We start from the raw sequence: 21,664 nt of genomic DNA on the forward strand, positions 1-21,664 counted from the left end.
GGACCAGAGAGGGGCTCCCCTAGCAGAGAGCCAGAGAGAAGAAGCGAAAGGAAAACTTTTGTTCAACTTTTCCCGATTCAGCCGAAGTGACCTGCAGTATCTGGAGAAGGTTTTTGAAGACGTTTAGGAGGGAGGGAGAGAGTTTTCTGCTGAGAAACTCAATCTGCCATACAGTAGCGGCTGCATCTGGGATCTGTCACAGCTGACAGCACCACAGGGCACAGACATGATCTTCTGCACAACACTGCAACTCCCCAAAATACCCTCCTCAATCAAAGGGTGTCTGGTGGACCTGCATCACGCTCCTTCGCCAAAAGGGGGAAATATACCTGGACTAATTATCAAAAAAACACCCTTCTGTGGCAATTTAATAATAAAATAAATAAATAATAACAGTAATAATAAGGGATGAAGGGTGATGTCATATCTTGATGATGCAAAGGCCATAAATGTAAGAACTGGCTTTGTGAGATTCCTCAGAATGACTTTAATGAATAATTTCAGAGACAGTTATGGCTTTAGGCAATTACTGCGCGCCTCTATGAAAACCAGATTTTAGAAAAGTATGAAGGACAGTCAAGGCCAGGCCTTTTGCTAGCCTAACATCCACCCGCACAACAACACAAGCGCAGCTACCCCCGGCCCTCCCTTCCAAGTCTCGGTTTCTGTTTTTGAAAAACTCCTTTTCATACACTGCACTGACTGAACCCCCTAAGGGTTTCATTCGGCTACACGGCCACTCGGGTTGCCCTCTTTCTCTGGGCCCACTATTGAATCTTTGCTCAGGTATTGAGTACCCGTAAGGAGACCAGGCCATTTGGCGTATGTTTGTTTCAACGGACTAAGCAAACCTGATGCTGGTTTGCTTTTGAATGATGTTTTTTTTTTTTAAATCTCCTTTTCCTCCCGTATTTTATTATAGTTGTTTCTTTTTCTCTTAGACCCATTGTTAAATTTCTATCAATTTGCGTGTATGTATTGTTTTGTATTCATCATACGCAGCTCTGTTAGCCAGTTGCAACATATGGCATATAGAGACCCCGTATAGGAGACTCAACGGCTCTATAATCGCCACATGTTTCTTCAATATACGTGGACGGAAAGAGAGTCTTCTGCTATGCATTAAAATATAGCTGTCCGTTTTTCAAATACTTTGGGCTGCCACACACCCAGGGAGAATTCTTCTTTACACGCCATTCGTGATTAGCAAATAAACAGGTTCGAAATACAGACCTACTGAGCTCCATTGTTTCACTAATGTACCATTGCTGGCCTCAGAAACGGACTCCTGATTGTATTATTCAAGTATAACAAACCTAAAGGCCAGTTCTCTATTGACTATAAGCGCTTCTGGGATTTCTTTCTTTCCTTCGTTCGTCAGGACAAGCTTATAGGGCCAAATCCTTTTCGCCTCCCCCATGCCTGTCGTCCTTGTTTCTTCGTGGAGCCCCCATTAACTTAGGCGAGACCACATGCAGCGGTAGGGCTTGTAGGATTCGGTCCACGGTCTGAATGCAGACATTCCTGTATCTGATGATGTTTCTGACCCAAATAATGCAGCTTCCCAACGAGAAGGGCCCAGGAAGGCATCCGTTAGACAGTTTTTTGGCTTGCACACTATCCGTGACAGTTACAGAGCTCTCTCCCACAGCTCTGGCATGGGATTTACTCAGGGTTTTGGGCAGGTTTCTTTTTTACTTTTTTTTTTGGTACAAGCTCCAATGCTACATGTTTTCTTTATGGAGGTGGTAGGGCGCGGAAAGCAAAGCATACCATTTTCACTGATGCAACAAGGAAACGTTCCTTTTCCTTTTGCGATTGGAGATAGACACGGCAGAGCGTCGTGGTCTTGTGCTGGAACAGCGCTAGAAATGGGCCCCCATAGCCTTTTAGGGGCACAGAGGGCTCTTTCTCTTGGTGATACTATTTTACCCCGAGACTTTAATCCTTCAGACATATACGCCACCATTATCTCTCGCCTTGAGAGACAAGATCAACAGGTTTTTAATCCCTGCTCTCTGTATATGACAATAGTGCCGCTTGAAATGGACAGTTTCACAAGTGTCCGCATTCTTACAAGGCCTGTTAAAGCATTGGGAATGAGCGCCAAATGCCAACGCTGTATTTTATTAATTTTTTTTTTGCTTTATTCTCCCCGAAACTGTCACCTAAAATGTGTAAAATAATAATGAGGAGGACGATGCAACAGAATAATATAAAAATATCCCCATAACATGCTCATGCATCTTGCTGAGCCATGCACAAAACTGCAAGCCGTTAATTATTATTAGATTCTCACCGCCCTGAATTAAATATGATTCATTAGAATCTAATAACAGGTGCAAAGTCATCTCTTTTGCCAGCAGCGCTAGCGTTCACTGAGCTAGGAAACTCATTTTGTTGTGCTAAAGGCTCCTGCTCGCCCAGCTGGTTGTAAATCGGACTACATGTTGGATAGCGGTTTTGTGCGTGGGGGGTGGGGAGCCCGAGACACAGATTCCTGGAACGTAAAAGTTGCACTTTGCTTCACTAATTTGTTCCTGCCAATACATAAGGTGGAAAGCTGCCTCGCTGGTATTTACTTTGGAAGACAGCGCTCTGATCGAATGCAAACGGAGAAAGACTCCACCGCTAAACACTAGTGCAGGGCATCTGCAGCGTGGAATGCACTGGGGTGTTTCCCTCTATTTCTGATGTTGGCAAGAAGTAAACAAACAAGCTTGGCTGGAAACCTCAAGAAGCAAAATCCTCTGAGCTAAAAGTAAAGATTTTTTTTTTTTTAAATCCCGTCCCATTGCATCCGCATTCCAGCTGGCGGACTGGACTTTAGATAGAGTTTGGAAAGCACGGCGATGATTGCACCCAACTCGAGAGCAGGATGGCTCCTAGCCGTCTGATCTGACGTCAACATGTCTCTAGGCTCTTGCTGCAAGATAGAGGGAGCAGAAATGGGGGAGGGCGGGCTGTAATCACTCCCAGATGTCTCTAATAGCAGATATAAAGACGTATCTAGTGCCTAAGAATAAATTTGTAATCAGGGCTCTACAATCTGATCATCAAAGCAACAAAATTTTTGGAGGAAAATGGGGGGAAACATCATACTGCGTTTGGGGGAAGTAGGGGGAAGGGCCACAAAGACTTCCCAGAAAGCAACAGGCCTTTCGAATCCAAATGCTTTGTAGAATTTATGTGAATATATAATTCAGATAACAACTCCGCTTTAATCTCTATTATACTGTGCAAGCTAAAACAGCTGAGCAGTAATTGGCCAATTAGAAATGGAAAAGATTGGAGCTGGTTTTGAAGGGGAACATATTTCATAGCCTGCAAAAAATGATAAACCCTAGTTATTACAGAGTGGATTATAGTTGCAGAAATGTGGGATTCGCTTCCTTTCTATCACTTAATGAAGGATTTTTTCTTGTAGGGTTGAGGGTAGAAGGATTTAAAATATGTTTTCAGGCGCAAAAGATAATATTTTATATCATTAAAATGATGCAGCGTCATCGTGGGGCTCCTGCTTCATGTTTGTTCTCTGAAACAGCAATCTTGGTGCTTTGCACATTTACATCTGGAAGTTTCAGCTGTCGGGTATCCACAACCTTTATAGAAAGGCCCCATTACACCTATCTTTGACGCCATCTTTGAAAATGATAAATTAACCTTACTTATCTACTGGGAGATTGGGCACTGTAAACTGATAGGTGAAAAATCGGTTATTCATATTCTCTCCTCCTTCTTCCCCCAGGAAAACATAGATTTTTGGAAATCTAACAGCGTGGAGTGTTGATAAAACAACCAAAAATGACAGCCAGGACTCCAAAAAGAACGGTATCAACTATCTTCATCATCACCGGATGCATAAAACCTGAAGACTCCCACTACCATTTCTGCTACTTAAAAATCAAGGAGCTTCCTCTTTAATATCCAGACTCAATACTATTACATCAGAATACCCTCAGTGATGTCATGTTTACATACTTTCCAAAGTCATTTGAATAGTAGAAAACATAGGCTTTGCACCCCCCATTGTGCAAATGCTTTGAAAAACATGAAAAATGTTATCTAAGAGTAAGCTTCAAGAACAATTATATCACATACTAGACCTAATCTATCCTGCAGAGAGAGAGGGGGAGAGGATCTATCAATAAATCCAAACTAACGCTACTAATATGTATACCGTTAAAACAGAAAACCGTTTCCATTCCTACATTTGAACTAGCCATGAATTCCCTTGTTTCAATTCCACTGTAATACTTAAGCTTTTAGGACACTTATTCTCAATAAAAATATAAAATGTGCCATGCCCCCATCCATTTGTTATTATCTGAATCACAAGAAAAGTGTTAGGACAAATTCTGCTCCCACTTACACCCACGAAAGGGCCCGATCGACCCTACCGAAGTCAATGAAAGTTTTGCTATTGACTTCAGCGAAATCAGGATCAGGCTTTCTAAATCTGGAGTAACTCCACACACTATGGATTTACATCAGTGTAATTGAGAGCAGAATCTGCTCCATCAAATATTATCTCAAAACTACTTATTAGAGTTTCTAGCTTAAACACGACCTTTTACGTTTAATTTTAAGAATCATTAATGGTATATTTCCATGTTATTTTACATTAAAATTACGTTCTATAAACGCTTAATCACCCAGTAGTCCAAATGAATTCAGTAGGACTACCGGAGAGAGAATAATTACTCACGTGAGTAAGAGTTTGTAGAATCTGGAGGGGAGCAAAGGGAGACAACTTTAAAGTAAGGTATTTTTTTTTCTCATCAAAAGAAAAAAGGAACGTTGTTTTTGAGGCAGAGGACACAGATAACGTTGTGAATTCATTTCCCAAAACAACCCAGGTAGAGCTATTATTTAAAAATGAAGTATATAAAATATTGTATAAATACTGAAAATGTTCACAGAACTTTTAGTTTGGCAAATTATAATTATAGAGTTTGACTTTACACCTCTGTCCTTATTCTTAACTTTTCCTCTCAGATTACCTGTAGAACAGTATGGAAAGGCCTCGCAAATATTAACTAGCAAGAGTACGCTGATATTTTCCCATTACCATCTGTTCATAAGTGCCTTTATATCAGCGAACAGTCTGTGTCACTGAGTAGTTATCAAGGAGGGCAGACGTGGAATATATGAGGAGGCAAATATGTTTAGTAATGACCTTAGGAACCTAGATACAGTTTCTTTTAAAACTCTTTCCCAGAGAGCTGGCTGTATGGCTGTGGAAAAGCTTCGGGTTCACCATTCAGAATGTTATCAGGCACACAGCTCCTTTAGGAGATGTGGGGCCACGGCACACTGACATCCCAATCTACCATCAATTTACCTTCCACCGCCCTGCTTCCCCATTTAGCTTTTAACGTCAAAACCTACATTTTTGTCGGCTCCGGCCTGTCTAGGGCTCTTGTGATTTAGCTCCAGGAATGATTGCTCCTGAGAAAATGGCAACATCCTCATTACCAAGCAATTAAAATAGATCCCTTTTAGCGGGTCCAAGGGTGCAGCCAGTTTGAGAAATGAAATGCAAAGGGAGAGTTAATTTTCCTTGTATAGGAAAAGCCAAAAAGGCTACTATCTTCACAATGGCATCCTGAATCTGCCAGAGAGGCGCTCGGCTATGATGTAGCCAGATACAGATTGCAGCCCCGCGTGGCGCTGGAAGTAAAAGGAAGCTGTTTTCCTGAACAAGGAAAAGGACAGACCACAAAGAAAAAGCAGTTTTAAAGAGTATTTTCACTAGTGCCTAATGCAGCTAGGGCAAGACTGCCCTAGCTCCGTGTTTCTAAACGACTGGCTTGTGCTTAAAGATCACAAATTAAACGCGTGTATTAAACACACAGCCAGTGGTACGAGGATTCAGTTGATCGATAAAAACAACCGGGTATTTGCAGACAAACAGTTACCGGTGAATACCTCTTTAATCTGGAGTTGTAATTAGTAGCATCTCGAAAAGTCCCCCACTTTAATAGCTGCACTATTGGAGCCTTTAACCTACCTTGGTAACATTAGCAACGTCAAACACAAATGGAGCAGGGGGTGATCTTCCACTATCGACTGGGAAGCTAGCAGGGAAGGAAAAGAAAACAAAAGGGAGACTCTTCTCTCGAAGTGTTATAAACAAAGGCAAGTGTCTGTAAACATAACCCTACGCCCAAACACAAACCCAGGCTGCCTGACCCGAAGGGAGAAAGGGCACATCACTTTTGCTTAGTTGTTCTAACCCTTCAACCTTCCTATTGTCAGAAAGACTGGCAAACGGTGTAAGGGCTCTCTTATCTTTTTATGGGCAATTGCAAATCTACCTACTCTTATTGTCAGAGCTGGCCACAAGCCACTTAATTAGGCACTACCATAAAGGAAGGAGAGTAGGTATATATCCCTGTACCTTGTAAGATAGCCAGATTGATTTAGGTTACCTTCGTCCAAGAGTCCTGAGGCCACAAAAATATTAAACTGAGGTTTACAGTACAGATAGAAACCATTTTCCATCATCCCTGAAAGCTTCCTTAGGTAAACCGCTTGTTTAAAAGTTTAACAGTTTACAAGGCTGGATTTCTAGGTGTAAATATAGTAGGAAGTGTCCAGTCCTCGGAACGCTGCAATACGCTCAACATTTGCTTTGGTTGGACTGGCAAGGTGAATAGTCAATTTCGAGGAGCGGTGATGGACAAAGATGGTAGTTTTTAACTGTTCAGATACAAAGGATGGAAGATGGGATTGAGGGAAGCAATTTTACGCATTAAAAGCAAAGGGGCCAAATGGCAGGCAGTTGCTAGCCTGGAGACAGGAGAGGATTAAAAAAAAAAAAGTGTTCAATGTGGCAGATTGGAAACGTGCGGCCCAGGAGAATTTTGGGAACCACAAAGTTAATATTAAGTTCACTGCATCTCATTGTAAATCTTGTTTTTCCCTCCCAAATCCCTTGCCTTGTTCACTATTTCTTACTTGATGTAAAATTACCCTTTACATCATCACTTATAGCAAAGCCTCCTTTGCGGACCCTCAGCCCAAGCCCATTGAGGTAGCTGGAATCAAAGTCTTCTCTATATAACCCTATACAACATCTTTCTCGTTCCAGGCTTTGCGTGCAGTCACCTTGGGAAAACAAATAACTAGCTCTGGCTGCAGGAAATAAGCGCCAAGGAAGATTTAATCAATTCACAACACTTCTCTCTCCCTCACGCACACTTTTAAATTACAATTTTAATATCTAAACTCCTAAAATTATATTTCAAGTGACTCGTGTTTCAAGAGCTCTTATTAATGTAGGATTTTGTCTTTTTTAGGAAAACATGCATATCAGTAATTACTTCTGATTTGACCAAGGTTTGTACCTATGTCCACTGCCCGTTAGCATTAAATCTCATGCCTGGAAAACACTACCACAAGGAATTTATATTTAGCGTAACTGTATTTTTTCCCCTTTAACACGCGCACTGCTGGTGAGATCTCTCCCCCCCCGCCACCTTTCACTCGATGACTTGCTTAAAAATAAACTTAGAGGCAATCTTTATAATTTAGTTTACTTCCGAATATCTTAAATATTATGAAAACTATAACAACGTTGTTATTTAAAAACATTTGAGGTATAAAACATAAAAAGATTTTTTTTGTAAAAAACACACACAGTGGTTTATTGAATACTTACAACGTTTACACCTTCAATATTAATTAAACTCCACTTTTTTCGCCCTTAACGACGGAAGTGCACATAACAAATAGCTGCTGAAAACATTTTCAAATACTGAACGACCACAACAAAATTACCATAGTAAATACCAAGCCAACTGAAACATTGGTGCAACTGTTTCTGTTGAAATATAATTTTATAATCCCATGAATATTTATATCCAAAAGGCCAAGTATTAAAGATACACTTCACATACACACTAATGCCAGGGAGTCTTTTCCTCCCTTTCTTTTCTATTTTTCCCGTGTGTTCTATACAAACAGAGAAGTAACATTCACGAAACTATCGAGACGACATTACCCCTTACCAAGCTGGAGTTTCCTCTTCATATTAAAATATGGAATGCTTTTCTTCGAATATCCACATTTTGGGGGGTGGGGGAGAAATTGCACATAAATAAACTGGATGATTCCAAATACAAAAAGTCCTCAGATCAAATCTCTCTAATGAGTCTAGGAGATTTCCTTGAGTCCTTCAGTCTTGCAGCGCTCACTGCTTGAGCTCCAAAGCCCAGACATGTTGCGGCCAGCCAGTCCTCCCTTTGGTTTTCTTATCGTTGCTGCTAACTGTGCTTTTCAATATTTCATTCTGGGAAGACAGCGTGCAAAAAAAGAGAGAAACAAAGCAGAAGTTTAGAAATTATATTCCTTTACCTCTTAGGTAACCTCCGCCACCCACTCCTTGTCTTCTTCCCCCTCAGAAGAGGGAAATCTAAAGCTGGCGATAGACATCTACAAAGATCTATGCAGGCTCCTGCAGAGGCCTCCAAGCTACAGGACAAACTTTCGGCTAGAAAGCTTGACAAACAAACGCCTGTTTACGTGCTTTTCGTAGAAAGCTGCGGGTACTTTAAAACACCAACACCACCACACCAATTTATATGTTTCATGATTTGCAAAATAGAGACCGTGCTGTTGTTTTGCACTGATCGCGTTCGTGGCAAACCCTCAGTGCAAGAGCGGCTCATTTCCAAACGTAAACAAAGCTTCTTCGGTTTAAAAAGCCACCTACAGCACCAGTCATTCTTCAGGGTTAAGCGGCCCTCCCCGTCAGATCTCAGGAGTGTATATTTTATTTCAAATATAAATTACATTTATATATCATATGATATACAGACACACTTGAGGTTTTAGTGGAACGGTAATTTATAAGAAGACCCGAATTACAAGTAGGTCAATGATAACCATTCTATCTAATGTCAGCATTCCACTAAATAACAGCATTGTGAATATATTATGAGAAGTGAACATCCATTCATATAAGGCCCGATCCTGTCGTGTTTACTGAGGTCCCACTGAAATCAGTGGGAATTTTGCCTGAGAAAACCATCAGGCCTACACCGACAGTTAACATCCACACAAAAAGTTACTTCGCCTTAAATTGAAAGAAGGAAAGAGAACAAAAACCCAACAACAAAAGCATAAATCACAATCAAGAATAATTTACAGTGAAACGGTGGGGCTGTGCATTATTTTGTCAAAACTGTGCTGGAGTTAAATTCAAGTGGTACATGCCTTCCCTGTGAGCAGTTTCTTTTATCTGAACAGATTGCAGGGTGCTTCTGCGCTATGAAAGGTTGCTTGTGTACAGGACAGAATTATTATTAGAAACTGTAATTCAAATAATACTGTGGGGGGAATGGAGCAGAGTAGGTACTGAAGGGATGCTAATGTAAAATAAAGGATACAAAACCACATTTTAAGATTAAGACATTTGTGTGCAGCTGCAAGGAATGGTTTAACTGTTATAATCTGACCCAACACCCGATTTTGCTGCAGGCTATATCAATTCTGAAATATTTCATCACACAGCAGATGCCAGTTTCCCACCCCAAATACATGTACATTTTAACATCACCCCCCCCCCCGTCACTTGGAACAGCGCCTGCACCGAAGTGAATTGAGTCTTCACTTCTCTTTGTCAGCGATAACACATATTATTATGGGTACATCCATTAATACAGATTATAGGTACACGTACATGTACACACCATATATCATACACAGAAACCCCGTAAACATTCATTCATCTCCATTAACCAAGGCACACAGTATACGTTACCTACATCAACTTCCCTACATGCAGCGCTAGTGTATTGGGGCGTGTGTGTGTTGTGTAACACCATGATGTATTTCATTTGGGATACATTCTGTGGGATCTGGAATGGAGCCTGGCTGACCTAGCAGCCTCTCCCCAAGCCAGATGTGCCCAGCACGGCCGGAAGAAAGGACGAGCACAGAGTAATCCCTTGCAAACAACAGCAACAGCCTCCCCCCGTGGATGTACTGACCAGCTCTTTCTTCCTCTTCTCCTCCTTCACGTCTGTCTTCTTGATCTCTGCCTTGAAGGCCTCCGCCTCCCCGTTCTGATCGTCCTTGGCTAGCAGGTCCATGAGGTAGGCGATGTAGCTGGTGGCCAGGCGGAGGGTTTTGATCTTGGACAGCTTGGTGTCGGCGGGCACGTTGGGGATGCACTCCCGCAGCTCGGCGAAGGCGCTGTTGATGCTCTGAGTCCTACGCCTCTCCTTGCGGTTTGCCGTGCCCCGGCGCTTCACCGGCCGCGGCCCCCCGAGCCCGGGCGGCCCGCTGCCCGGCGGCCCCCCGCCGTAGTGGGAGTGGTCGATGCCCGGCGCGCCGCTGGCGTACTCGGGGCTGTAGGACAGGGCCATGCTGTAGTCGGGGGGCGACATCTCCGGGTGGCTGCTGATGAGCCAGCCGTGGAAGTAGGGGTTCTCTTCGTGGCCGCAGCGGCTGGCGGCGGCGGCGGCCGCGGCGGCGGCGAAGGGGTAGCCCTCATGGTGCACCACGGGGTGGTGGGGGAAGCCCCCCACCAAACTCATCCCCGAGCCCAAGCGCACCCCACCCCCGCCCCGGGACCAAGCCTCCCCCCTCCCGGCCCGCTGCCTCAACCCCCGCTTCGCCGCGGCCGCTCGCCCGCCTCTTCTCAGCGCCTCTCCGGCCGCCGGCTCCCCATAGGGCGCTGCAGAGTCCCGCTCAGAGCCAGCGCGCTCCCCTCTCGCCGGGCGGCAGGCGCGGGGCGCCCCCGGCCGCTCATGCGGTGCGTCTCCTCCGCGCGGGGCCTGGCGCTGCGGCGCGCCGACAAAATGGCTCGAGCCCCGCGCCGCCTCCTCCGCGCCGCGGCCCCCGCCTCTGCCTTCACCGCCGCGGGGCTGCGTGACAGGCACCCGCCCTTCCTCCAGCAGCGCCCCCCCGCTGTCGGGCTCCGGCGCTGGCCGTGGGCATGAAAGGCTCTGGTAAGGTTCCGCTCCCCCTTGGCCGGGGGCTGCTCACTGGGAGCCCCGCGCATCCATCCCCCCGGCCTGAGCCGCTCCGCCCCGCTCGGGGGCACGGGCACGGGGCAGCCCGCCGGCCCGCAAGCCGCGCTTCCCCTGCCCCGGCTGCTGGCGATGCAGAGCAGGAAGGCGGCGGCGGCGGCGGCGATTCCCCCAGGCTTGGTGATGCGCCGGGCACTGGCACAATTTCCCAGCACGATCTCCATGTACAGCTACATCTTTCGGGCAGCTCGTGTTAATATCTGTCGTCAGAGGCTTTCTCCGCCAATCCCGCGCGGCAGGGGCGGGGCCTCCGGCGCTGGGCAATAAAACTTTTTGATGTTCGCGTTGCTAATTGCCGAGCTCCTCTTTTAGGATTGGCTGCCCCTAATATAATTAAAAACAAGAGAGGAAAAAAAAAAACTTTTATCATGGAGGCAGAGGTTATTGCAAGTGTTTAGCAGATGCAGTACGGCAAAATCTTCTTTTTAAATAAACTCATTAAAACAAAATATTGGAGCATTTCAACCCAGGTACGGTATGTCGCCGAGAATTTTGATGGAAAAAAATAGCGGCTCGGTCAGTTCAGTTATTGCTTTACAAAGTGCGTTGTGTGGATCTAGCAGAGGAAAACATAAAAACAGCTTCAGGAGGCACTTGCCGGTTAACCAATGGTGATGTACATACACCAGGAACACTTTAGCGTATTGTTCTAGCAGAACGCTTTCAGGCAGAGAGAAATGCAGTTATTATGGATAGGCAGTGGACATGAGTTGCAAGTACGAAAAGATTGGATCTGACTTTATAGAAATTGACTTCTAAAATAAGCAAACAATGGGGTCAGGGAGATGGTTTTCAAAGAATGAGTTGCTTTTAAATAAGAAGAATAAAAACAAATCAAACGATTCTCTTCCAGCTTGCTGAGTTAATGTACATACCAGGACATGTATTCATCCGAACCAGTTATATGCCTGAAATCAGTTGCATGCTTGTTTAACTAGCCTGATTGGTAAGTAACCGAATATTTTTTACAGCATGTTCAGAGCTTATTTTCTAGTTTTTATTAACAAATATATAAATATCACTCTGCATTCCTCCTTCACCAATAAAAAAAAAAAAAAAAAAACCCCAGGCACCTGTGGAAAGCAGGTTTAGTTATCGAAAGGGAATAGTTAAAGGTTTGTTTAACAGTCAGGCCAGGAGGAAATCTATTAGATATTTAGCTATTTTGGTTTTGTTATCTTGAACACATTATAACGGGAAAATGAATCTCAGGTTGTAATTCACAGGGAAATTGGTAACTTGGAGGCGAGACTTGCGCCAAGAAATTGTTGTCATCTTCAAATGCAGCAGAATATTACTAAATAGCTGTGAAATATCAAATACTCACCTTAGGTGTCTTGGCTACTGGATAGACTGCTTCAGTGTATATTAGAATGCAATACTACAATATAGTCAGTGTGGAAAACTGTGTCAACAGGAGCTGGTGGGTCGTAAATTAAGAAAGAGAGATAGAGATGCAGGAGTTTGCAAGGAGACGAGAGGAAACTCAGGTCCAATTGCTGCAAATGCTCAATATGATACCCTGAAGATTAAGATATATTTGGTTAAGCAACAGAAAACATGCCCTTTGGGAGAAAACAACAAACAACCCAAATGCTTCTTCCTGTGTATTGTTATTCCGAGGAGTAAAAGCGGAGTTAAACAAGAGCTGTTACATTACAAGAGCGTATTCAAGGGCTGCTTTCTAATTTCCACTATGGCAATAATGCAATATATTTGCAAACAAAGAAACAATAAGAAATGTAAAGAAGAAGCGTGCGGTATTTACGTTTGTTGGCACCATGCTCAGTTTGTTTAGCTTGTTTCTGTTCTACAATAATGAAATCAAGAACTGTCTTCCGAGTTAAAATTTGCATTGGCACAGGCAGGAGAAAAGGCCAATTGAGACAAACAGAGGTGGTGTGAAAACTCACAGAACAGTGAATCCCAGTACATACATATGTTGTCCAATCGAGGAATACAGAGTTTAACCAAATATATACAGAGAACGATAAAAATTAAATGCATAGTTGATATAAATATAAGTATATGCATTGATATGTCTCTGGGTGCAAAACTGTATATGCAGTTCTATTCAAGGGTTCAAAACGTTTTTATATTTAAAGGCAGGATACTGAAAATGGTGGGCTCAAATTTTCAGTATTTGAAGGAAACAGTGTATGTACAATACTGGCACGTGAAAAATGACTGTGTGTTTAAAATGCCAGTGTCGAAATAGATAGATTAAAAATACTGTTTGAATGTTGCAGTGATCCAGTCTCTTGATTTTCTTTAACGTTTTGCTACTTTGGGGTTGATTAAGTATTTTTGGTTTATGAGGAAGATAGCCCTGCAGAGGACGAATGGGTATATTTGTTTCTAAATCTCCCCCTTTCCCCCACCCCCAGTTAAATTGTGTTTAATTGCAATGCCCTAGGAGCTTTTCAATATAATTCTGACTGCGTTGTAATTGTGAAAGTTTCTGGTGAACCGCTACTATTGTCCCGATAACATCTCAAGTGATGAAAGAAACGGAAAACATGAGGCAGAGAAAAAGTAGTAAAAGATACTGATCTGAACCTCAGTCCACAAAGCTAACATCATTATTCCTTAATTATTTCTATATAAAAGCCTCGCTAAAGTTAAGCGCGGAACTGGATTTTAAATACAAATTTCCAGTACTTCTTTATATACAAGTTATAAAGTCTGTTTGAGAGCAAATGCAGCATGTGTGTTCTCAAATGTAAGTACTTATACAAACCCACCTATAATAGCTTGATTCGCAATATTCTTTTTCTTTCTGACCAGAGCATATGAAATCTCTGCAGCTAAAATGAATTTTAAAAAAATATTTCTTAGCTCAGTACGTTTCCTCTCATAAACATAAGTGATACACTGTATTATTACTTTTTAAAAGTAATACTTTGTTTTAAAACATCGGATTTCCTGATGTGTCACTGATTTAACTGCTAAAATGTTCGCAAGTCAGGCGGGCATCTTTATCTAAATGATAAACAGACCGATATTTACTAGCGCACTGTAAGTAAGATATCTTGGTGCATACAATGCTGAGTATGGCTTTGACTTTTCACATGTTTTTCGTCTCTTATTGTATTTCAGGAATAATGCAATAAATTAGGCTTCTGCATCCACCGGTTAAGTCTTTTCGAATTGGATGAGCAAGAAGAGCAAGAGACGAGAAAAGTCTCTTAGTAACATAGTGGAACTGAGTACATGGCATTTTGTCATGCACAGCTCAGCGGATGATCTGTGCCAGCAGGAGGAATCCTACGGAGGGCGCAGTTCAGCAGCAGCGTCTTCACCTTCCCTAAGTGCAGTAAGAAGTGCCAAGAAGTGTATCGCTATTTGCTTTACAAGACACTGTGCACCAGAATCTGCAGCCCAAAGAAGCAAAGCATCACAATTGTTTTTCAGTCCCAGTGTTTGTCACTGTAGTTCATCATATGTGCACACACGCTATACCTCCCCCTTTCCTCTCCCAAACAGCCAGAGAGCAGCTCAAACATTTATTTTGCATCTATATTATTTGTCTTTCCCCCCGCCGGAAAAGATTCAAAGTGCACGATAGCTGTTGGAAAAACATTTTTTCAGCGTGGTCGTGTGTGATATTTTTGAAAGCAGTGAGAATTAAATTAAATATTTTAAAAAGAGAAGATAGCTCACGGTTTTGTGAAAAATAGTGGTCTTTTCACATATTTATTTTCTTCTGTTTACCCAAGATAAATAAAAGTAAACAGGCCTTAAGGGTTAGTGAAATTAAACAGGCCAAAGGAATAGAACCTCATGTTTTGTGTTTTAGGAGAATGACATCCAAATAAGTCTTGTCCTTTTCTAAACCCTATTTTATGTTATTTTTAAAATAGAGAGATGAATTTAACAAACCATCAAACACACAAAAGCTCCCAAGGAGAGAGGGAGAAAGTAGATTAAAATATAAAGCAAAGAATCAATGGAATCTACAGCTTTGAAAACTGAAATATAGTATAATACCTGGTAAATTAAAGAATAGCACATACATATGTCTTTCCTGAAGAGCCAAATTCATCCAGCATCACCCAATTCTCAACATTAGTTTAATAACTTAAAAAAATAATAATCCATGGTGCACATTGGTTGGATATCCCTATTCTGAAAAGCCTTACTCGCACAGGTAATTCTTACTCAAGGAAGTAGTTACCCTTGCTCAATGGGATAATTGTCTTGAGTAACAACAGCTCATGTAAGTAAGGATTTTCAGGATCGGGCCAAAGAAGTGTCTCCAGCATCTTTCATGAATAAGCTTATGAATTTTTCTATTCTGATTTCAGAATGATTTTGCTTAGAAGATAGTAATACACTTTGTTCCTAATTAGGTTCTAAGTAATCAAAACAAAATACACAATTTTAGTGTTTAAGTTCCCCTTTACCTTATCCCTCCAAAATATTATGGAACACAGAATCTTGACTTTTTGAATGAGGATTTAAAATCTGGCCTGTGGCTGGAAATGTTTAGATCAGGTACCTCCAGCTTCTTCGAACTACAGGACCCGGCTGGGAGCAGATGATCAGAAAGATGGACCTTTTTTGTGAGTGGTTAAAAACTGGGGCCTTTACAAGCCAACTCTGGGTTTGACCTCTTCACCTCATTGGAGGAGCCAGGGTTCCCCTTATCCTTGTTTGTGCCCTGAGTACCTTATAGCAAGCACTGGCTCCCTTTGATTAGTTTTAAAAGTTTAGACATATTCAAATTTATAGAGTGCATAATGTCATTGACCTGAGACCAAATATATTAGAAAGAGAGATAATTCTCAAATGTATTTTGAAGTGTCTAAATACCAAGGTGCCCTATGGATGGCAATCTACATACTACTAAACCTCCAGTTAGAAGTCCATAAACTAAACTTAACATAGAAACCCTGCAATAATATGGAGTTTTGAAGGGATGCTGGAGAAATATCATTTGAAGTCAAACCTGTCAATTCCTGTTAATGAAAATAACTCTTGCCACGTTAGTTGAGCTCAGTTACCCTCATGCAGTCACATCATTGATTTCAACGGGTCTGGCAAAGCGCAGAATTTAGCCCCACAAGTCTGCTTTAATTGCTGTGGATGGACGTAGAGGAACCCTGGTGTTCGTTACTGTTATCGGTACTGAAGGGTGCAAATATTTAAGGCATGATAATCTCTGCCATTAAGTGTGTATTTTATACATACGCGAATATAAACCCCCAACAACAAGATAGCGTCCGCTTTGTAAGTTTAAACGATGTGCAGTAAACACACGAGCATACCAATTTTACCCCTGCATGTGTGAGCAATTATTCAAAGATTGCTTCTATTTGGGACCAAGGATACAGAGTTGTATTGATGCCACATAAAAGAATTTTAAAAATCCAGTGATTGCCAGAAGAATAATAAAGCCTTCATAAAATACTCTATTGAACAGACAATATTTCTTAATGCGTTTGTGGTGTTCACATAGTTTCCCCTCCTTTAATATTGTTTGCATTCATTGGGGAACTGTGTTTTAAAGCTGCTTTTAAAATCAGTGCTGATGGGATTGTATGGGCGAAAGGAATTGTTTTGATCAATACATATTTTCCTGAGAACATGAGGTTTACGTGCTCGCGGGAAACAAAGATTTGCTGGCATTACTTTGGTTCTATGACAACAAAAAAGAAGCACTTTTATTGTCAATATTAATGGAGACCCTCAATTTAGATTTGGTTTTAAGCAGTGTTCAGAGATAAAAAGCAACCTTACTTGACCTAAAACTATCCCACTGGAGCTTCGACAATTAACTGTAATTTTGTCCAAACTGCACATATTTGGGCAAATGTTAATGTCGTACTTTCTGTGCCACTCCGTTCATCTACCTGCTGTATCATATTGTGCTATGACTTACCCACTAATTATTCAAATACAAAGACTTGTGGTTGAAAGCCGCTGCCTACAGCAAATGTTGTGTAACACACTTGTTCAGAAGCATCAGTGTGTTTAGCTGCATCCACTACAATTCCTATATATGTACCTAAATGTAATTGATCTAGTTGAGTGACGTCTTTTTGGTAATTTGGATACACCAAGTCTCCAGTTAATGACACATAATCAGCCTTTAGGTCACTTGGTCATTCTCTTATTACAAACCCCTCCTGCTCTCTCTGATCTCCTTTCAAACTAAATTTCACACAAACAAATAAAGTAAGGCAGGGACAAGGGAGAAATATTGGAAAACTCCTGATATAGAAGTATAAACATTTGAGAATAAAATCTAAAAGAGGATAGGAAAGAACATCTTATCAAAAAGAGAGCATTGTGTACAAAACTTGAAAAGAAAAAGTTCTGGCTTATGTTAGAAATGACACAAAATTAAAATAAAAATAATTACAAACAGAAATGTCATAACATAAACACAGAAGGCAGGAGGCTTACTGGAAATGCGCATCAGTAGTATAATTTATTGTTATAGCTTATATAACCGATATGTGATTGGAAAAAAATGTTTCTTTGACTCACTTTGAACAGCAAAAACTTTTTATTTTTTACACTTATTTTATGAAAGCGAAAGAAACTGAAGAAATTAAGAAATAAAGACCAAAATTTAATTTACTTGTCAAAATCTATAGAAAAAAATGAAACGACTTCATTGATATAGCATTGTGTTAATGTGATAATAAAAATCAATATTTTATGTAACTACAGATCTTAACATTGTCTTTCTTTTTTACCAGCAGGAGCTAAAGAACCATTTTACTAGATACTTTAAGACTATCCTTTTGATCTCCGTCCAGGTGAATATTTTCCATCACAAAAACTCTGTATGTATTATATGTATATAATAAACAACGTTACTTCATATATAGATACACATAAGTATAGCTATAGAAACACATATATGCCTTACTTAACATTTTATGTGCCTTATAAACTGTCTGAAGTATATTTAGAAAACGATTTAGATATTACTAAATTAAAGTTAATTAACAGATTATTTAAAAAGAAAACAGTGAAAGTAGCATCATTCAAGTGTTTGCATTTAGACAAGAATTCTGAAACAGGACTGAATTCCACACAGTTATTCAAACATTAGCAGTTGTCAAAATATTATCAATATAAGATTTTTCTAAACATCTCATCTGTATTTATTTAATAGCCATAGGATTCAGACAGGCGATAATTGAGCATGTAAGTAGAGCTTGTGCACCCTTTAGGAAATTTTACACAGGAAGAAAAATTGAGCAACTAATACACTGAAAGGAAACTCACAAGGCCTCAGTTATTACGAATCTTGTTATGTGTTCATTACATTCACAATCTTTTTAGGAATTTCTAGAACACATTTTTATCCACATGTGAAAAGTTCAGCTAAAATATTCATGCTTAGCAGTAAGAAAAGGAGGACTTGTGGCACTTTAGAGACTAACCAATTTATTTGAGCATAAGCCTCGGTGAGTTACAGCTCACTTCATCTGATGCATCCTATGAAGTGAGCTGTAGCTCACGAAAGCTCATGCTCAAATAAATTGGTTAGTCTCTAAGGTGCCACAAGTCCTCCTTTTCTTTTTGGGAATACAGACTAACACGGCTGTTACTCTGAAACCTGTCATTATGCTTAGCAGTGTTATTACCCAATAGAGTAAATCAAATGGCAATGTATTGAGAAATCCTGTACACTATAATTTGATTTTGTATCTCTCTGGGTACACACACATGTATATTTAAACTCGCGAAGTATGGAAAGTGGCTGGTGATACGAGTCCTCCTCCTCAAATATATTGTCAAATATCGCATTTCAGGGGCCAGGGCTTCTCATCACAAACTATCATACACACTTAATTCCACTGAACGCTGTATGAGCATGGAGTGGTCTGCCAGGCATGCACACGCAATAACTAACTTGCCCCTTGGTAACTCAGCGGGCACTCAGGGAGCAGAGCAGAATTTAGACATTGGGGGCTGTGAATAAGCACCGTTATAGTAGCATGCCATTGGGTTAACGTTGTGCTACTGGATTGATAGTTGAGTGGCAGGCTGAGAAATTAAAGGAATTATAGTTTGAATAAAAGCAGCTCAAGTCACTCGAATTACATGGGCAAGGGAATGCACCAAAACGCCATCTCTGGGAGGGGTGATTCCCAGTGTGCAGAATACTTCACGGTCACTGTACCCCTCGTATGGCTCGCCAGAGGACACGAGTCCCCCCGCACACACGCTAAGGACCAAGTCAGGCCCTGCTAGCTCAGGTAGTTCTACCTAGGCGCTTAAGGCTATTTGAATAGTGGAGGGGGCGCATGGGGATGACTTACAGATGCTTTTAACCCCTCGATCAGCCCTCGTGGTCTGACGTGGGCGAGATCGCTGTTTTAAACACTGTCTCTGGGTGACTCTGCGTTCCCTGGGCTCTGAGATGCTGCGCCTTTGATCTGAGGCGCTGATGTTCCCCCTCCATTTATCTTCCGCAGAACCCGGCCTTTTGTCTCCCAGCATCTCAATCAAGCTGCATAGCTGAGCGACGGTGTCAACCTCCCCGCCCCAATTCGCGATCAGATCGGAGAGGGAGAGGCTTCTTTCCTGCGCACAGGGGAGCCCAACCCGCGAAGCAGCTCGCACATTCGCTTCACATTTGAACGCAGTCCCTTTAAAGATCTCGATCGGGGTGGGCTATACGGTACATGCATGTCCTTGCAGCAAAGGACTTTACTTCCTCCACTGCTGAAATCAGTATCTGTATTGCTCTGGTGAAGGAAACCCCCTTCTTTGCAAATGTAACCGTCACCGGGTGAAAACCCCTCCCCCCCACACACTTTCCCCCTTCTTTTGGTCTTGCAAGCGTGTGATAAGCTCCTACAGGTCCGGAAAGGGTTAACTGCTGGTCCTCCACCTCCTTCACTCTCCTGGAGCCCCCTGAATGCCACCGCTTTCCTCTAGAGGTCTCATTAGGGAAACCCTAACTGCTATTTTCAACATTTCCTCAATCAAGCGTCTTTAAATATAGCTCCACAAACAAATTGGCGGCAAAAAGCGTAGATCTTGTCACGAGTGAGACCAATCCAATATTTCACCCTTGTTTGCTTTGTAATTACTGGATGGCTTGTGGCTACCTCCTTGCCCCACTGGGGCAAACTCCCCCCGCCCGCTCTTTTTCACCCTTTAAAGTGCGGGATGAACCAGCCTGTTGTGCTACTAAACCAGTGATCTCAGAAATAAAACCCCCTTCACAAATGCAGCCTTCGGGCCATTCACCGCAGTTCCTGGCTTGCTAGCTAGGCTTGTGATTTTTCCAAGCCACACTCTCTGCTCCGACAGCATTTTTGTTGCAGGTCACACACTCGCAAGCTGTGCCCTTGCAGGTATTTGTAAGTGGTTAGTCTTTGCTTTACTGGAATGAATCTCTCTGTCTCTCTGTTAAACTGCTACTTTGATTTGTTATATTTTCCACAGCGCTTATTCTTGTTTGACTGTTGTACAAAGCTGCTTTAAATCTGCTGCAGGGAGAATAAAACTTCAAGCTGCTTGAATGGATTCCTATAGACTTGTGGGCTAGCCCTGGCCCACTTTAGTTCCTGCCTAGCAATCCCTCTGCGTAAATCAGGCCTGGAGTAAGGTTGATGTCTGCAGTCAGGAGCAACAATCAACTAGCTAATATCAACAAAAACAGTAGTTAACTCAAATTATGTTCTAAGCCTTGCATTTAACAGAGAAAAGGCAGGCTGCGCACTATTAACAAAGCTGTTATATTTACTTTGCTGTGAACTGAGAGAACTTTTATGATAAAGGCAAATAATAGAACACAAAAGGGAACTATGACCATAAATCTCTTTTTATGGATTCTCTCTCTAGCAGAAAAACACAGTAATTCAACAATTTTATGATTCAGATATTTTGCAGATACATTTGAAGTTATTTATATAGGAAAGTAGGAATATCACACACACACACACACACACACTTTCTTGATTTATAGGGGCCTGATTCGGCTCCTACTGAATTCAGCAACAAAACTCTCATTGACAACCATGGGAGCAGGGTTGATTCCTATCAGTAGATAGCGCACATATGATCACTGTGGGTACACATTCTAAGATTAGTTGCAGTGTTGTTTGTCTCATATAAAGCATCTTTTTAAAATTTACACATTTACATGGAATTATAATTCTGGAATAATTCTATAATCTAATCTAAAATGGACATACTGAATTGTCTCTTCTCTTTTTGCCCCAGAATCACTAATGTTTGAGATTGTTAAGCCACCCAATGCAATAAAAAGATATTAAGTACATAATGTCTTCAGAGAATTTACATGCTCAGAATCAAGTCCTACTATAAAACAACTTTAATATTTCATAAAGCTGTTTCATTTGCTACTAGCATAGAATGTTAGCTTCTATTTCACTAGGGAGATTTTGATTAATTCTGCTTTCTGTGCCTTATTCTGGTTCCTGTTTACTGTCATAATGCAACATCCTGCATTCCTTGAACACCCAGGCCAACAATTTAAGTGAACAGGAGAGCAAGGAATGCAGGGTGGGACCTATAGTTTGTCACCTGGTTTAATACTGCAGACCTGGGAAATGATATTTCCCCTAGAATCCTTTTCTCAACACACTATGTATATAACACCCACAGGCGCACACCCACACCTT

The 21,664-nt window shown here is 41.7% G+C and overlaps 1 protein-coding gene and 4 long non-coding RNA genes across 7 annotated transcripts in view; 3 read left to right on the plus strand and 2 right to left on the minus strand.

Moving 5' to 3' along the window:
• The window catches only part of LOC125635463 (uncharacterized), a 30,606-nt gene extending 30,196 nt beyond the window's left edge, over positions 1-410 (minus strand). For both annotated transcript variants that reach the window (XR_007356277.2, XR_012668138.1), the window contains exon 1: positions 1-410. This exon is cut by the window's left edge and continues 118 nt beyond it. This is a non-coding gene — a long non-coding RNA (uncharacterized LOC125635463).
• Positions 1-1,233, plus strand: part of LOC142071912 (uncharacterized) — a 1,904-nt gene extending 671 nt beyond the window's left edge. Inside the window, exon 2 of the long non-coding RNA XR_012668141.1 lies at positions 1-1,233. This exon is cut by the window's left edge and continues 331 nt beyond it. This is a non-coding gene — a long non-coding RNA (uncharacterized LOC142071912).
• LOC142071911 (uncharacterized) overlaps positions 1-4,314 on the plus strand; it is a 5,462-nt gene extending 1,148 nt beyond the window's left edge. Inside the window, exon 2 of the long non-coding RNA XR_012668140.1 lies at positions 3,749-4,314. This is a non-coding gene — a long non-coding RNA (uncharacterized LOC142071911). The remainder of the gene's footprint in view (positions 1-3,748) is intronic.
• Positions 4,315-7,622: 3,308 nt separating this feature from the next.
• HAND2 (heart and neural crest derivatives expressed 2) lies at positions 7,623-11,211 on the minus strand. Its single transcript, XM_048846995.2, has 2 exons — positions 9,999-11,211; positions 7,623-8,296 (listed from the first exon to the last, which is right to left on the minus strand). The coding sequence occupies exons 1-2, from the start codon at positions 10,545-10,547 to the stop codon at positions 8,198-8,200; spliced, it is 648 nt and encodes a 215-aa protein (XP_048702952.2). The 5' UTR covers positions 10,548-11,211; the 3' UTR covers positions 7,623-8,197.
• Positions 11,212-11,324: 113 nt separating this feature from the next.
• Positions 11,325-21,303, plus strand: LOC125635828 (uncharacterized). 2 transcript variants are annotated; one of them, XR_007356387.2, is made up of 6 exons: positions 11,325-11,512; positions 11,896-11,988; positions 14,142-14,358; positions 17,753-17,812; positions 18,175-18,206; positions 19,484-21,303. It is a non-coding gene; the product is annotated as an uncharacterized LOC125635828 (long non-coding RNA). The 2 variants fall into 2 exon arrangements; XR_007356389.2 differs by lacking the exon at positions 18,175-18,206 and having other exon boundaries at positions 11,326-11,512.
• The last annotated feature ends 361 nt before the right edge of the window (positions 21,304-21,664 follow it).

This window comes from Caretta caretta, chromosome 4 (genome assembly GCF_965140235.1).
Source record: "Caretta caretta isolate rCarCar2 chromosome 4, rCarCar1.hap1, whole genome shotgun sequence".
Lineage (NCBI taxonomy): Eukaryota > Metazoa > Chordata > Testudines > Cheloniidae > Caretta > Caretta caretta.